This window comes from Aphelocoma coerulescens, chromosome 10 (genome assembly GCF_041296385.1).
Source record: "Aphelocoma coerulescens isolate FSJ_1873_10779 chromosome 10, UR_Acoe_1.0, whole genome shotgun sequence".
Classification (NCBI taxonomy): Eukaryota; Metazoa; Chordata; class Aves; order Passeriformes; family Corvidae; genus Aphelocoma; species Aphelocoma coerulescens.
The window spans coordinates 15,476,831-15,493,435 of record NC_091024.1 but is presented as its reverse complement, the minus strand read 5'-3'; the positions used below and the strand labels follow the sequence as shown (position 1 = coordinate 15,493,435).

The 16,605-nt window shown below is 42.6% G+C and overlaps 2 protein-coding genes across 2 annotated transcripts in view; both read left to right on the top strand.

The window, feature by feature from the left end:
- Nucleotides 1-3,824, top strand: part of TRPM1 (transient receptor potential cation channel subfamily M member 1) — a 108,737-nt gene extending 104,913 nt beyond the window's left edge. The window contains exon 29 of the mRNA XM_069026034.1: nt 289-3,824. Coding sequence (XP_068882135.1) covers nt 289-1,552 — 1,264 coding nt within the window. The 3' untranslated portion in view covers nt 1,553-3,824. The remainder of the gene's footprint in view (nt 1-288) is intronic.
- Nucleotides 3,825-10,897: 7,073 nt separating this feature from the next.
- The window catches only part of MTMR10 (myotubularin related protein 10), a 36,645-nt gene continuing 30,937 nt past the window's right edge, over nt 10,898-16,605 (top strand). Inside the window, exons 1-2 of the mRNA XM_069025767.1 lie at nt 10,898-11,132; nt 12,400-12,460. Of these exons, the coding sequence (XP_068881868.1) occupies nt 11,079-11,132; nt 12,400-12,460 (115 nt within the window). The 5' untranslated portion in view covers nt 10,898-11,078. The remainder of the gene's footprint in view (nt 11,133-12,399; nt 12,461-16,605) is intronic.

Genomic DNA, 16,605 nt, shown 5'->3' with positions numbered 1-16,605 from the left:
CACACACAGAAGTGTTAATAGTAGTCTGTCCCTAGGGACTCTCCTGCCATGAATATAAGGGCAGAGTTCAAATACCACTCTAATATGGTGTATGGAAAGCATAGATAACAAGAAAATGCTTGTGCTTTTGATGCTACACATAAGAAAAAAGAACAAGGCATGATACACACCACATGATACACACCACAAAACTCTGCCTTAGGAAGAAGTCAGGAGCTGGGTGCCTGTGATGGGTTACTGCACCATTCTACAGGTTCTAGTCTCTGCTTCCTCTTTTATACCCCACAGAGTTGAAAATATGTCAATGAGGCTGGAAGAAGTGAATGAAAGAGAACATTTTATGAAAGCTTCTCTCCAGACAGTCGACCTTCGGCTCTCTCAGCTGGAAGAGCTCTCTGGTCGGATGGTGAATGCTCTGGAGAAGCTGGCGGGCATCGACAAATCAGAGCTGACGTACACACGCTCGTGGGCATCGTCAGAGTGTGATGCTGCTTATCTCCTGAGACAGAGCAGTGTGAACAGCTCTGATGGTTACAGCATGTCCAAATATCACATCAGTGGCGATGAGCTGACCTATGATGACAGCACCACGCCTATGTCGCCAGCCATGCGTAAAAAAGCCCATTCTATTGGTACCAAAGAAGATGGAACAGACCCAAGGATGCTGGTTCCAGAGCACCAAACTGGACTCCATACCTCGAGTGCTAATGCAGTCACCACAGCAGATCACAGTGAATCTACATCAGAAATTGCACAGAATGTTTCCAGAACCCGTTCTGGTTCAGGTGGTTTGGGGAGTGAAAAGAAGGGGGTTTTCAGTAGTGATGGAATGATTCCTCAAAGTGTAAACCAGATGAATGCTGTAACAAACAGTCAGTCAGTAGCAGGGTCAGATTTACAGAACACTCAGTTAAAAGTAGAACGTACCAAGTTAGAAGCAACCATCTCTTATCCCTTGGACAAATCCAAAGCAATGCGCTATTTTCCTACTGAAACTTTCAGTGCTTGTCAAACCACTATGATGAAGTCAAGGAGCTTTATATTTGCACAAGGCAGAAAGCTGGTTGGAGGAGTTAACAACTGGACCTCAGAGTATAGTACCATTATGGATCAGGTGTGCCCTTCTGCAGTTGAACAGTGGGCCACGGAGTGGAAGTATGAAGTTGAGCAGCAGCTCTCTCAAGAGCGTCCTCCAGAATACCCCGGCTTGATCTCTGAAGCAGAAAGGCAAGCTGAGGAGAAGCAGACAGACACAGATGATGATAGTAATGTTGGTGAAGCAGGTATGAGTGCCTCTTACACCTCTATGCCTGCCACTGTCAAAGCCGAGAAGGAGAATTTGCTGTCAGTAAAGGCAGAAAGGACTTCTGGGTTCCCATCAGTACGCTCCAAGAGTTTGCACAGCCATTCCCGGAAAGCCAAGTCTGTGAAGGACAAACTAAATAGACCAGGACATGCCAGCAGTGTAACTAATTTGGTGGTAGCATTTGGCAGCGCAACAGAAGAACAGAAAACTAGGCAAGAAAATGCGTCTACAGAAACTGAATGTTAAAGTGGCTTATGGCCCCTGTTTTACCAACAGTCGAGAGAGCAGTGTGACTAATTGAACAAATTAGGGTTTTTTAAATTAATTTCTAAAGAAGAATTTTGGATCTATGTGTTTCTCTTCTTTTAAACTTAATAGAGACATGTTCTGTTCTTAAATAAATGCTTGCTGGGTTGGGTGAAAGGGAGATGTTCTCTCAGGGGCAGATAAAAAGTAGGTACAGTGCACAGTTGTTGACTATATAGATCTTCCTTTGTTCCATTTCAGCCTCCCTCAAAAGCTCATTTACTGACTATAAAAGCTCTTAGATGAAGAACAATGTTATAATGTAATAATTTTATCAGAAGACTTCTCAAACTGAACAAATTTTTAACCAGCCTTAGTTTTATCCTTACTTAGGCAGCTGGTTTCTTTGTGGCCATGGTGTTTTTCAGATCAAAACAAAATTGTTGGAGTCAGGGAAAAATTATGCCGTCCCCTCTTTCACTTCTGATTTCATGCATACTGCTTAGCTTCTCTTTCAGAATGGCACAACATAGCAGTTTTCATCCACTAAAATAGGTCAGAGTGGCAAAATACAGTTGTGTTTGGAGAAATCTGACCTGGAAAGCCATGTGTAGACATATTCTTAACCTGTCCTTGAACTTCAGTGGCATAATCTTGCTTTCAGAATTACATCTGTCCCCAACCCAAAGCGTGCTTACAGCCTTAAACTGTTGAAAAACAGTGATCATTGTTTCAAAATGTTTAGGAAGATTCTAAGAATATCAAGTACATGGAGATTTTAATAATTGAAATCTGCATTAGTGTTTTGTATAAATAAGGATTACAATAGAAGTCCATGTAGACTTTGAATAAGATTCTGGCTTTTCTTAAATGCCTGCAAGGGAAAACAAAACAAAACAGGAAGGGTGTTCTGATCCAGGTGAAATAAAAATATAACCAATCTTTGCTTGAAGCAAATCTACTGTTACAAATTCATCTTTTGTTTTGCAGTTTCATTATGGTAACTCATGAGGAACAAGGAACAGTTTCTACAAGTCCATCTAAACAAAATATAAATTTTCCAGCTGAGGATAGAAATTCTGTATGTTTTCTTGAGTAAATTTCAAAAACAAATGTCAGAGGGGAAACAAAGTCTCTACAGCAAAAGTGTTTTGAGGACTAAGACTGGAAATCAACATCAGTAGTTAGATTTACCCAGAGCACATGTCTCAGCAGTGGCATTCGAAGGCCTAGGTTTTGATGAGTTTCTTCATAATAGCAGGGTCTTACTTGCCTCGTTCCTCCCTGTTAAGTTTTAGGAACTTTGATTTCCCAAATATTCAGCACCTGTCTTTGCAGGGGATGCTTACCATGGAGCAGATCATATTGAAAATGAGTTAAAGGCATGTTACTTGTTCACAGAATATTGGTCAAAGCTTTATGCTTAACTCATTACCTGTCAGGACTCATTCATGCACTAGTTTGTAAAGACATCATTTCTTTTTTCACTCACTGTCAGCCCCACAGTGCAGGTGTCAATGTCCTCCTTGACAATGATGCTTACAGCATTTTGAAATGCAGAGATTGATGGAAGACTCTACAAATGCATTAATGGTATCTGATTTTTATTGTTTGCATTATATTTTCATACTCCATCCATACTTATACCCTGAAGTACTATTACCAAACTGAATGATTGTGGAAAGCGCATAGACATTCCACAAAGTTCAGTCATCATTTCCTTTGGAATTTTGCTGTCTTGGTTCTACCAGCAGGTTTACTGGTTTCCCTGCTGTTGGAACAGTGTTGACATTTTGTTTGTTATGTGGGCTTCTTTTTTCTTCAGCTTTAGGGAACTTGACATTTTGTAAAAACAGAATGACATTTGAAATTGTTTCACTTCCATGTTTACTTCTGTGTTACCATTCTGTGCAACTACATAGCCATTGTGTGTATGTGGTTAAAATAGCCTCCAGTTTGCCAATGCCTTTTTATTGTTTGCCTGCACATTCACCAGAAATGGAGTCATTAACAAACACAGAGGGATGCAGCTTTTCAGCACTGTGCTAAACAAGCAGTACACATTGTGGAATGGAATACAGTGTGTTGCATACCTCTTGTTACATTGTCTTTATAAAATGTGTGTTAATCATGCTTTTGACCACCTAATTTTTTTAGTATTTACATTGAAAATTTATCTGATAGCATGTAGATTTCAAATGAAAACATTTTTCCTTTGTATTTATATACTTCCTTTGTGTAAAAATATTTATAAAGAAACACATGAAAAATATGGCAAATTAATTCAGTATAACAATTTTTTCTCTATAATGTCAAAACACTTCACTAATCTGTTTCTTCTTATGCAGTGCATGGACTGAACATTTTCTAAAGCAAAGTTTCTTTCTTAACATTTGCCAGTAATTTTCCATAAAATTTTCTATACAGGGATGATTTTAAGAGGTTTGAATATTTTCTGTGCTCTCGCACAGCATGAACTGAATGACAACCTCTCTGCCATTAAATGTGAAGTAACCCCACTCTGGCTTTGGCAGAGTCATTTTAGACAAATGGCCATTTTAATAAGATTTAAATATGGCTTTGTATGTTCATAGAAGACCAATAATAGATTTGGAGCTCACTAAGCAGAATAATGACCAACACATTTGCATGTCTGTCTCCATGCTTTCTTGAATACTGGCTGAAAAGATGCAGGCAGAGAATTTGCATTTCTGAAGAGGCATGTTTAATGCTGCTTTTCAGGAAGATGTGTCCCCCTTTACTGCTAAGCATGGGGTGACTTCACAGCAGTGTCACCGTGAATTCCATTGCCATGATTTATTATGTGCTTGACCTATACTGCAGCAGGTCAAGCTGAAAGGGTGTATACTCTAAGGCTATGTCTGTGCAGAGATATTACACTGAGGTAATTTAAATTTGTTCATCTTAGAGTATCTTGTAATACAGACATTTCCCTTTCCCTCAAGGCAAATGTTTTCAACGTGGTGACTAATTGTCATATTGACAAAGGCAGGTTCATAACCCTACCACCTGATTCCATGAATTACCCCTTTTTACATTGCATCATTCAGGGACTAGCTTAACTTTGCACTCACAAGCCTCTCATGTTGCAGAGTCACTCTGTCCATTTTAGAAGCTGGATTTCAATACCTGAGAGCCAAGAAAGTCCATTTTCCATATTATTTACTAATCCATTAAAGTAGCCATTGAAACCTTCCAACTATGGTTTTTCCATGCTGCTTATTTGGATGCTTTCCAAGGTTCTGTGCTTGACTATCATCTTTGGCAAAATAAAAATAAATAAAAATAAATTTCTAAATAAAAATAAAAATAACACATCTGCAAGGCCTAATCAGGAAACAGGAACATGAGGAGGGTGCATGACCAAGGATGTTAACAGGATCATTTCATTAGCTCTGCAAGATGAACAGTATTGTGTGTGTTACAGGTGTTCTGGGCTGACACAAAGCCATTGTGCTGCTGAGCCCTTCATGTGGAGCAGGTGAGTTCTCCAAATGACAGCAGCCATTGGGACACAGTGCTGGGTTCCAACAGATGCTTCTGCAGCACTGTCCTGTCCAGCAGGTCACTTTACCTGAATTAGTGTTGCACTCAAAAGCTGTTGGGAGCTGAAAGGAGGCACACCTTGGATGTAAGGTCAGGAATTTATAGTTAGTGGAACGAATTTTAACAGTGTAATATATGAATTGTTACCAGTTTATATCTATATAAGAGAGAAGAGACAAGAAGAGAGAACAGAAAAGAATACTACTGTGCTACTAATGGAAGAACAGAATAAGGTCAAGTTATTTGATGCACACTTCCTGCTATCTAGCCCTTATTTTGACATTTATTCACACCTGCTCTGATCGTCCATCTAATGGTCAGTGGGTACAGTGAGGATAGTGAGGAAATACTGCCAGCTGTCAGCATCCCAGCTCCTTTGTAGGGTGAGCATGATGTTCATGTTGTTTCTTCATCCTTATTTTTGCTACTTTAGGGGCATTTTTATGTGTGCTACAAAGGTACATCTTGTTTTTCATCACTGGCCTTTAAATCCTACAAATAAACCTGAATTTCCTTGTCATTAGAAAAATTGCTTTCACAGCTAAACAAACGAGGGCCAGCTCAAGGCAGGTTAAGGCAAGTTCTGACAAAGCAGCCCTGACGAGCCTCAGTCCTGAGGCCTTACCAAGTCAGCATAAAGCCTGTGGCCTGTTACTAGCAGTGACAATTAGCTTCTGTTTGCTGGGTTATGAGGCTACATTAGCTCTAGGGGTGTTTTCTTCTCACTGAAACCATTGCAGATAAATATTCTACCACATGCAGCGGTCACCGAAACTGAAGATTCAGCCTAATTGTGGACTTTGATTCCCCATTGTGATCCAGCATTGCACAGGAAGGCATAAGCAATGTAAGGACCTGGTTGATGTGGCCATTTAAAGGCCATTTCAAATGGTAGCAAGGCACAGGAGTTTGGGGTAGTCATACAATGGTACCCAGCAGTTGTTTGCATTGTAGGCTGACAAACCACAGGCCTTGGGAGAAGTGAGACAAAGACTACAGATTTTCTTAAAACTGCAATTTTATTTTGCTTTTTTCAGCTTCTAGCCTTATCTGCAGAAACAAAGTTTGATATGGCAAAGTGGTGCTTTATGGTTGATGCCCTCTACCTTTACAATGGATGTAAGGTATGTCTTCATAACAGGCTTTAAGTTATTCTTCGCAGATATTCAGCTGAAATATTTAAGTGCCAATATTCACCTAGTGCTTGGTGTTGCAGTAATGAGAAAGAGGATGCATAATTTCATGTGCCTGCTCCTTTTTTGTCTCTGCAACATGAAACCCCCTATAAAACCACAGTGCTTCATCCTGCATGATTCTAGATGCAAGCATCTCCCTTTGTTTGCCCTAACTGGACTGCTGTGCTCAGCAAGCAGTAACCTGAGCAAACCAACAGCCTTCAAAAAGGGCCATGGAAAAAAATTAAATTCTAGTTTAGAAGCTCTAGTAATTCAATAGTCACTATCATAATACCTGTGTGAAATAGTATAAGTCAAGGTGGAACACTGTATTATGAATAGCACCAAATAACTCTAGGCAAGTAGTACCTACACAATGATTAACAAGGAAAGTACTCTTACGTGACACAGCAAAGTTCCCTATCATTAAGCCTCCACACAAAGAAGACAGCCTCCACTTCACAGATAGGCCCTGCAAAGGAGGCTTTTTTCCTGAGGTACCTCAAGAAACTAAAACTTCTGCGTAGTTTTTATGTCTCTTGTATATATTTGGCCAAGACTGTCAAAGTTGCTGTTCTGTATAAATAATGACATTTTAAATGTTCTTCTAGATCTTCATCAAGGACATTCAGGAATGACTTTTTTTTAGCAACTGCTTAATAAATTTAAGGCATTATGCTTTTATTCTGTAAGAGGTAATACAGACCTGTAGGGCTGGCTTCCTCACAAGTCCCCAGCCAGAGTCCCACACTTCTGATTGCAGGCTGAGGCAATTTGGGTGCACAAACTATTGAGTGCACAAGTAGAGAAAGAGGTGTCCAGGTAAAGTGATAAACTGTAATGCTTCCAGTGAAAAATAGAACTGACTTTCATCAGTGAATCCCTGACTTTGCAGACTTGCTGCACACTTGCTGTAGCTCTGGGCACATACCTCAACTGTGAAATCACACAACGTTTGTGTCTTTTTGTCTTAAGAGTTCAAACCAATAACTGAACCAGTCTTCAGAGAGCTATGAAAACATGTAAGTTGCCATAGAAATACAGGCCTGGAAGAGATCATCTGCACTAGGCAAGTTCAGCTATGTCAATACCATCAGTGGCAGATGGTGGTCTAACCTGTTCTTAAACATGTCTAATGAGAGCCATTCTCTAATCTGCTGAGAGATCAAAAGGGACCATTGTGAAAAATCTGTTCTGACTTAACCCCAGCCTCATGCGTTGCACAAGCCAAAGCACTTCCCCAACCACAGAGCTGCCTTGTGAGGTTGTACCAGAACTTTTAGGAAGGTGCCTAACCCAAGTGTGCACTGAATACAGCAGGTTATGCACCCCAGCCATAGCTGACAGATAACTATTTGCACTGTCACAAGAAGTGGCACTGTATGTAAAAAGAGCCCTGGGAGACAAGCACACAGTGTGGGGAGTGATACCACTGGGAAAGCAGGCCAGGCTGCTTCTCAGAGTGAGAGTGGCTGAGTGAAAGGGTCCTGGTCAGACTAGCACACAGGAGATACCACTGAATAACAAGGTAGAGGCAAGGAAAATAACTGTGCCGAGTAAAAAAAATTATTTTTTAAATAATGAGAGTAACACGAGACATCTGCAGTCTTTTCAGTTCAGCTGGCTTTGTTGCATAGCTGTCTTCCCACCATTCTTTGAAGACTGCTCTCATAGAACAAAGGCATTCTCAAGAATCTTTGGCTTGGCAGAACTGTTTGAAGAAAGTGAGCAAGTGAGGCAGAGCTGGGATGGCCAGAGATGGGCAGGCAATTGAGTTCATTGCCAAAAAGGAGCCGGAGGATTTCCCTGCCTGTCCTGCCTGCCCACCCTGCTCTGCTTGTCTGTCCTGCTCTGCCTGTCTGCATCTCACTGCAAGTTGTGACAATTAACTTGCTTCTCCGAAGTACTCAATTCTGTCAAATCAGCCTTCTTCTATTGGCATAGAACTCTTTCAGTGGAAGCTTGTAATCAGTTCCAGTAACAATCCTCACAAATCTTGTGAGAGCTTAGTTTTGATTTTGTTTGCTCATTTTCAGAACAGCACTACAATTTCAATGTGTCAGTGCAGTCCTTAATGGAAATTTTTGCTATCCTGTGATCATCCTCTAATGAGTAAGATTGCTTTTGCAGCTACTCCTAAAAAGTCTCTGTGCTGATGCAGAAACACTTGTAATTCTGATGTGGTGTAAATAATCATAATTTATATTATCACTGGCAAATTTGTTATGTGCAATTCCAAATCTGGGCAGTTTCTGCCTTCCTCATTCCCTCATTTTCTCTTCCCCCTCTTTTGAGTTAAATTCCCTTTCACCAGTGTTCTGAATATGAACAAAAACTTTAAAGAAGGATAACGATAAGGGCTAGTCCTTATTAGGGCTAGGGATTTAGATTATGAAAGGGGATGAGAGGAGCTGTGGTTTGCTCTCACAGCACTCAGCTCTACACCACCAGCAGCTTCTGCAGCACAGTGCACTCTCTAAAATGGACTGGGGCATGAGATCATGCCAGGCTGAATAATCCCACTTAGACAGTGATGTTTGCAGAATAAAATAAAAATTATAAATGTGAAAATAGAGGATAAAGTGAAGGGCATTGTCTGCGAACAGCAGTAAGATGGGACCTTTGTGCAAGGAGATGCCATTGTTTTGAAAAGTACACTGGGATTGGTTTTACCTTCTCTATCTACAAGTCCAAGAGCAGGGTGCTCTCCCCTGGGCTGTTGAACAGCATTAAATGTATGCACATGAGCTTTCCTCAACCTAGGCAGGTGCCAGTGGATTGTTTCCCTCCTCACTGTTCAATCAAACCTTTCTGCTGCAATCAGTGCAGCATCTCCTCTAAATTGTGGAATTCAGATTGTGCCCTAAAGTCTGTTCTTTCATTGAACACACACTCTCAGACTTCACAAAAATTCCAGGTCTATAATGCAATATAATATACTTTCTATTAATGAGGGAAGATCTCGACCTTGCAGCTGATGTTGAGTGCTGCATGTGTCATTTTGTGTCTAAAAATGTGTCCATTTTTCTAGAGTCTTCACCACTGTGCTGTAGCAGGCCTTTACTAATGTTACATTGCATGTGAGCTGTTCCATTTTCATGACAAGTATGCTGACCAAAATCATGCTTTTTTAATAAGGTGAGGCTACAAAATACCAGCAATTTGTTTGTCAGGTCCTAGTCTTCAGCTCTCACCCCTAAAGCATGGTCCTTGCCGTGAACTCTGCTTGGGTCATAGCTGGAACCATGGCTGTGGTGCACCAGCAGGCAGGGGCCAGCCCTTCTTACCCTACTGAACACATCAGACCTGGCTCCAAAATCTGGAGAGACCTGGTGGTTTGACCCAGTTCCCTTGTGACTGGATCATCAGCAGGAGAACCCAGGCTCTCCCCCTTCCTTAGATCTCACAGCTGACAGACCATGTACTCATGATCTACGGATCTCCATTAAACCACATTTCCATCCAAACTGTTGCTTTGTGTAGGAGGTATTTCCACTGCCAAGTTCCGAGCAGTCATATATTTACCGGCAGTATGGACCTTTATGGATATGAGCAGTTAGTTACTCAGTTTCCTACTTAGAAGAGATAGAAGTGATGGATTTTGGCAGTTTAGGTAGGTGCCTGTGTAATTTCCATGTTCTGGAGAAGCTCAGGTGAGCAACACGAGTGCTTGGAAAGCTTAAAGGGAATTATACAAATGTTGGGTAAACATCCAGCTCCCACAGTCAGCAGAGTTGCAGAGCAGGAGGGTGACTGCAGCAGCTGCCTGGGGCATCACAGAATCACACAGAATATGCTGAGTTGGAAGGGACCCACAAGGATCATCGACTCCAGCTCCTGGCCCTGCACAGAACAATCCCCAAGAGTCACACCATGTGCCTGAGTGTTGTATACACTCCACAGCTGTAATAGGTACACCTTGTGTAAAGGGTGACGGCAAGAACTCGATTGCAGTAAGTGATTCACAGACTCAGAGAATGTCAAGGGGTCACCCTTGATCACCCAGTTCCGACCCCCTGCCATGGGCAGGGGCAACTTGAACAGGTTACTCAAGGCCTTACGGAACCTGGCTGTGAACAGTGCCAGGGATGGAGCAGCCACGACCTCCCTGGGCAGCCTGCGCCAGTGTCTCACCACCCTCTCTCCACCCTGCTGGAGCTGGATTTTACCGCTGCCTTAGGAGACAGCCCTGGGTAGCAGTAACTCCTGCAGGCCCCCGAACGGGGTTTCAGTTGCCACAGGGCTCTGAGGCCAAATTGTGGCAATCCTGTGCTTCGGTAGCCGGCCTCGCCCGCCGCAGGCCCCGCGTTTGGCTGTTCCCTGGGGAAGGCCCGGGCCGGGCAGGAGCGGGGCCGGCAGGCCGGTGACCCGCCCCCGGCAGTGCGGCCGTGCCAGGGCTGCGCGGTGCCGGAGCTGTGCGGTGGCGCGGGCCGGCCATCACCGCCGGGCCGCTTGTTCCCTCCGCGCCGCCGTACGTGGCCGCTCCCGCCCCTCACGGCCCGGCCCGGCCCGGCCCGCCGGGGCCGCCGCCCGCCCAGGGAGCCGCTGAGCCGGCCCGGAGAGGCGGAGGGAGTCGCGGGGGCTCCATGCGGGGCGGCGGCGGCCCCAGCCCGGGCCTGCCCAGGCCGCTGGCTCCTCCCTTGGGGAAGGAGGGTGCGCCGGGGCCGCCCCCGCGGTGTGACGGGGAGCGCAGCCCGAGCGGCCGCGGGCGCCGGGCCTGAGCCGGCGGGCGTCGGCACCTCCTCCGGGGCCCGGCCCGGCCCGCCCGCCCGCCGGCGGCCACAATGTTCTCTCTCAAGCAGCCCAAACCCACCTTCAAGTCGTACCTTCTGCCTCAGGTAACCGCCTTTTATTGCCATTACCGACCTGTCCTCCCTGCCCTGCCTGCCCCCGGCCGTCCCTGTCCCCGGCCGAGGTGCCGCCCCAGGGCTGTGCCCGCAGACGCTGGGGCTGTGCCCGCTGGCCCGGGGGTGGCGAACAGCACCTGTGGAGGGGCTGCCGGGCCCCCGAGCCCTCCGTGGCACTGCGAAACAAAAGCTGCGCAGCCGGTTCGGGGTGCAGCCCCTCGGCCTCCGGGTCTCCGCATCGCACACGGACAGAGTCCACACTGTGGTCGGGGAGCAGGACTTCTATCGAAGTAAAGTCTTGTGTTCATTAAAATCGGCCCGTGCGAGATTATTTTGCAAAGTTGTGAATTATGCTTCAGGTGTTTGGGCTCGCTTTGCTCGCAGCGCTGGGCGGGATGAGGAGAAAGCAGCGGACGCTTCTGTGCTGTGCAGATAATTAAACTCTCACTTGTAGCCATCATTTCACGTTTAAAACTTGACTGATGGCATAAATAAGAAAACCAAGTGTATCTATCAAGTATATATAGCGCATATAGTACTCAGTATATCGAGAACCACCAGGATTTTTTGTGTCACCTGGGTGTGCACTTGACAGAAAGTGATATTTATTTATTTTCGAGAAGGCAGGATCTCTTCTAGCAACTTATTTGACATGTTGACTGACTTTTGTTTTTTCACAATTTCTTAGTAAAAGTGAGATGTTGATTTAACACAGTTCTGGATACTCCTAGTCCTGGGAAGTGGTTATATTGCTGTCATTGTAGGAACCATGGGCTGTTTCACCAAAGGTTCCAGTCTTTTTATAGAAGATTTTTATTGTTAAGGTTTGAAACTGAACTGCAAGTAGGCATATATGTGTGTTCTGGGCCTTGGGGTTTTTTTGAAATCTTTCCCATGTTGGAAAGTTGTGCATGTTAGAAGTTAGTACAGTTTTTTGAACTTGACTGTCTATATCTGTAAAATTTGTTGTAGATCTTGAGCCACTATGGAATGTCAATAGTTTTTGTTCATCCTGTGACTTATTATAGTTTGGGTTACCCAATTTGTTAAACATGAATATTTTAAATATTTTATTATTCTTTTGGTACAAATCTAAATGCACTCAAAATTGTTAAAAACTCTTGCTATGATTGGATTCTAGCTCCTTAAGATGAACTTTTTAAGTTAAAACAACTTTTTCCTCTGTACAAGCAGATCAGGCTTCTGTGTGACTGTAAAGTTCTGAGTCTTCAGTAAATTATCTTTTTTTTTTCTTCAGGCTGACGAAAATATATCGTCAGAACCAAGGATTAAAAAACTGGAACCAGTACTTTTGCCAGGTAGGCATGAATTAGGAATTTGACAAATACCTCTGTTGGTATTGATTTTGATATATTTTGATCTTAGCATTGTTTCTTGAGGGAATATTCTGAATAGGAAAAGGTATTGATACTTGTGTCTGTAGGAAATTATTCTGACCCACCTGAAACACTAAATAAATACATAGGCAATTTTGCCTGTGTGATGCTTTACTATGTATAGAATAATGTCTTGGTTTTATTTAACATTCTTGACATCTTTTGGAAGACTACTGATAATTACACTTTCATCAGATAGATATTTACCTGTGTGCAGAACCCAGTAGCAGAGCCTGTGTTAGAGTCTTCATTTATTTTAAAGGAAAGTAGTCACAGAATTTCCAGTATGTAGGTATGATTGACTTCCGTATTGGAAAGCTTCTAATGCCATCTTTATTAATTTGCTCTTATTGAATGTGCTGCTGTTAGGCAAGTTTGGAGTTTGTGTCTTCAGACCTCTACAGAAAAACCTTTTTGGGGTGTGGGGGGGGAAAAAGCAATGCATTTATTATTGTTCATCATTACATATTTATAAAAATGTAGGGTATTAATGGCTTCCATATTTTAAATAAGAAATTATCTCTGGTAAATTACAGTTTGATCAATGAGGATTTCTAAAAGCCTTTTTTCAGCTATGGAAGGAACAATCTACTGTTCTTAAGGTTACTTTCATTGCAAGTAATTTTCATTTCATTTTACTGTACACCAGAGTAATAAATTTGGCTTGCAGTTTCTAAAGGTAATTTTGAGTTTAAAACAATGTCATACTACACTTTTTTCTTAGCATTCAGAATGTATAATAAAAAATACGAATTTATACACACACAGATGTAGGTATAAACAAGGTACTCTTAAAAATTATTTCTGTCACTGCTTTGTATGGAGCTGTTGCTAAATAAGCAGTGCTAATTGACATGTGATATGGTCCAGTGAGGTACCCTAAGCTTAAGAGGCTGAAATACTGTGGAAGAGGTTCAACTGAAAGAGTAGATAACAACTGCCTGACACTCTTCATGAAACAAAAATGCAGAGTTTGCTTGAGGCATAAATACCTTAAAATACATTGCTGGGATTGCTCGATATTTGAAATAGTTTTATTTTTATGCTTGCAAAACTTCTGCTTGCCACTTGGCATCTCACTGATTATGTTGCAGTTGATATTCATCCAAGGCCTTTGACTCACAAGGAAGTGACTGCATGTTCTTCTCTGAGACATTCCACAGCAAATGCAAGGCAGTATGAGAGTGCTTTGCTCAAAATGTAGCACATCTTGCCTTTGCTATGGGACCTGGCCATGAGCAGTTACAGAAAGTAACTTCTGTGCTGCCACTTTTTGCAGTGTGGTTCATTTTCTCTTTGTGAAACTCCCAAGTACTCTTAAAATGGTGCTGACTGCATTTGTTTTTCTCAACTGGTTTGTATTTATTCTTTGCATCTCTTTGCATTATTTTCCTCGTCTGCACTCTTTTTGAAATCAACATTTGATGGCTTTTGGGACATTTGTAGTAAGTTGCCCCAAGTTATGTAGAAGCCACAGTATGATGTACCACAGACTTAAAATTTCCACCTCCGTATCATTCTAAGATATTATTTTGAATTATTTCGTGATAAAATTCACTGCTCTGTATAGCCACAGAGCAGCTCTGCCAAAATCTGTTCATGAGTCTGTATGAGACTCATGTGGAGGGAGAGGGGGGTGTTAAAAATTACTTACTTAAAATTACTTAAATGAAAATCTTCCTGTTTAAAGCACCAGCCTAAACACATTTTTTTTGCTTCTGTCATCAACTGTGCTGTAGAAAAGTGCATAAACAAGTACACATTGTACTGTTGGATAGACTGGCTTTTGGATTTGTCATAACCCAAGTTTCTGGCCAAATTCCAACTCATTTAATTATATTAAGACTGACTTGCACTTCCTTGTAAATACAGTGTCAGTATGGCATTCCTAATATCCTGTCCTTAACATTTGAGTGAAATTGCTTTTGCTCTCAGGAACAGAGATAAACCTGAGTGCCTGAATGTTCCGCTTTTTAAAGTGGTGGAGTTTTTAAGGAGTTCTTTTGGAATTAAGTTACATTAGCTCAAGCAGGTACTGGCTTTAGTAATCTTCAAAACCTGTGAACGGTTTTATTAAGCTTTTGATTCCTAAAACATAGTGACTCTGAGGGAGTGCGTGCTTGCTAATTCCAAAGGAGCTAAATACCCTGCTGTCTAACTTGTATTTCTGTGCAGTGGAGGTTAGGACAAGGAGTTACAGGCTAGGAAATACCTGGTTACAAAATGAAGTGGTTTTTCATTAAAAAAAAAAATTAATTGGAATCAACTTCCGACATGTAGAGTTTGTTTTAAAAGTTTTCTCTGGGGCCCAGAGCCTACATTTCATGAGAATTTGGAGCAAGAGCCTGTATTCTTATGGAACTGAATGCCCTGAGGAGGGTGGTTTATTGGGAAAAGGAACAAGTATCATTTATAAACAAGTAAAAACCTTGCTTGTAAGTGGCAACACTGATACTGCAGTAGGGAAAAGCAAGCAACTTTAGAGAATTGGTGTAATTTCCTTCCAAAAGACATTATACAGGTTCGAGATGGAGTTATAAAGATGTTTTTCTTTCTGCAGCTCTGTTTCCTAGTGTTAGCTCTGTGAGTGAGAGTTTCTGCAGAGTTAGTTAAGAGTTGGCCTCTGTAACAGTTTCACTTTTTTCCCCTTTGTTTGTTTGCACTGCTGGTTTTATAAGCATGTCAAAGAGGAAAATTACAGAAATAGCAGGTATTCTACCAGTCAGTCTGGTGAAGTGCCTTACCTGGCTGGTAGGAAATTAGTCTGTGTACCTTAGGGGAGTGTGGAGCTCAAGTTGTTAAACCTGGAGGTGTGTTTTGTTCTGGTGATCAACTGTAGCCTGTTTTCACTATGTCTGTACCGTTTTCAAGTCATCAACTTGAGCATTCAAAAAACCTGTCCAGCATAAGTGGACTGTGAATGCAGAGTGTGTCTCCATGATGTGAATGGCAAAGCAGTGTGCAATACACGGACCAGTCCGGTGTCTGTATTGGAACCAGTGCCACACTGTGGTTTAGGCAAGACCAGGCAAAGAGATCCTCCCTGTTGCTCACACAGGGCATTCTGCAGGAGATTATGTAACCACTGGAGCATCTGATGGAGTGTGAGGAAAGGGTTGTTCCTCCCGAATCTTAATGTCCGCTTGAATTAGTTAAATTGTTGCTCAGCATGCTAATTTGCTAGTAGATTAAGATAGTAGTTGTTACCTGTAAGTTTTTATGAAAAGGCTAGAAATGGTTATAAAATTATAGACTAAACTGAATTAGAACAGTAGTTTTTATCTTTAAGGCTTGCTCATGTTAAGGCAAGTTAAAGGGGTAGTGGTGGTGAGGTGCTGTTGAAAGCAGTTTTGCACAGGCTGTTGTGTCTGCCCCGTTTCACGGTCAGATGGCAGAAGTGAAACTCAGAGCCGTCACCGGTGTGTGCTCACAGCCGCGGTGGGTGACCAGCAGGTCACAAGTGCGGCTGGGCGGGGGCAAATGTCACCTCTCGCTGCCGGTGGCCGCGGAGGCACCGAGGGAGAGGGGAGCAGAGCGAGCACCACCCCCAGCTCCTCCCCCTGCCCTCCCTGCTCCCTGCAGAATATGGCATGGGGACCTTCCTCTTGCAGGAACCTAATGTGGACACCCAAGTGAGGAGTCACAGGACATCACAGAGACAGTGCTACCATGTTCAGTTCCTCTTGGCTGGATTTGTCTTACTTGAATTTATGCCGTTGCTTTCTATAGCCATATAAATGTTTATCACACACAGCTTCGCATGGTAACAAGTTCAGAACTTTAACTAAATGCTGTTACAAACTCCTTTTATTTTTTTTTTCTGAATTTACCACCATCCAGTTCCTTTGGATAAATCCTAGTTCTTGTAGAACACAGCAAACATCAAGTCATATTCCTCCATTTCATGCTAGTTGTGATTTTCAGACATTTGTTATATGGCCACTTTGTTTTGCTTCCCTTTAGCTTAATTGTCTTAGTTGGTCCTACAAAGGAAGCTTCCCGTATCTGTAATGATCTTTTTGATTAACTCTGAACATCTTCTGGTTGTGCTGAGCTCCTGTTTTGTG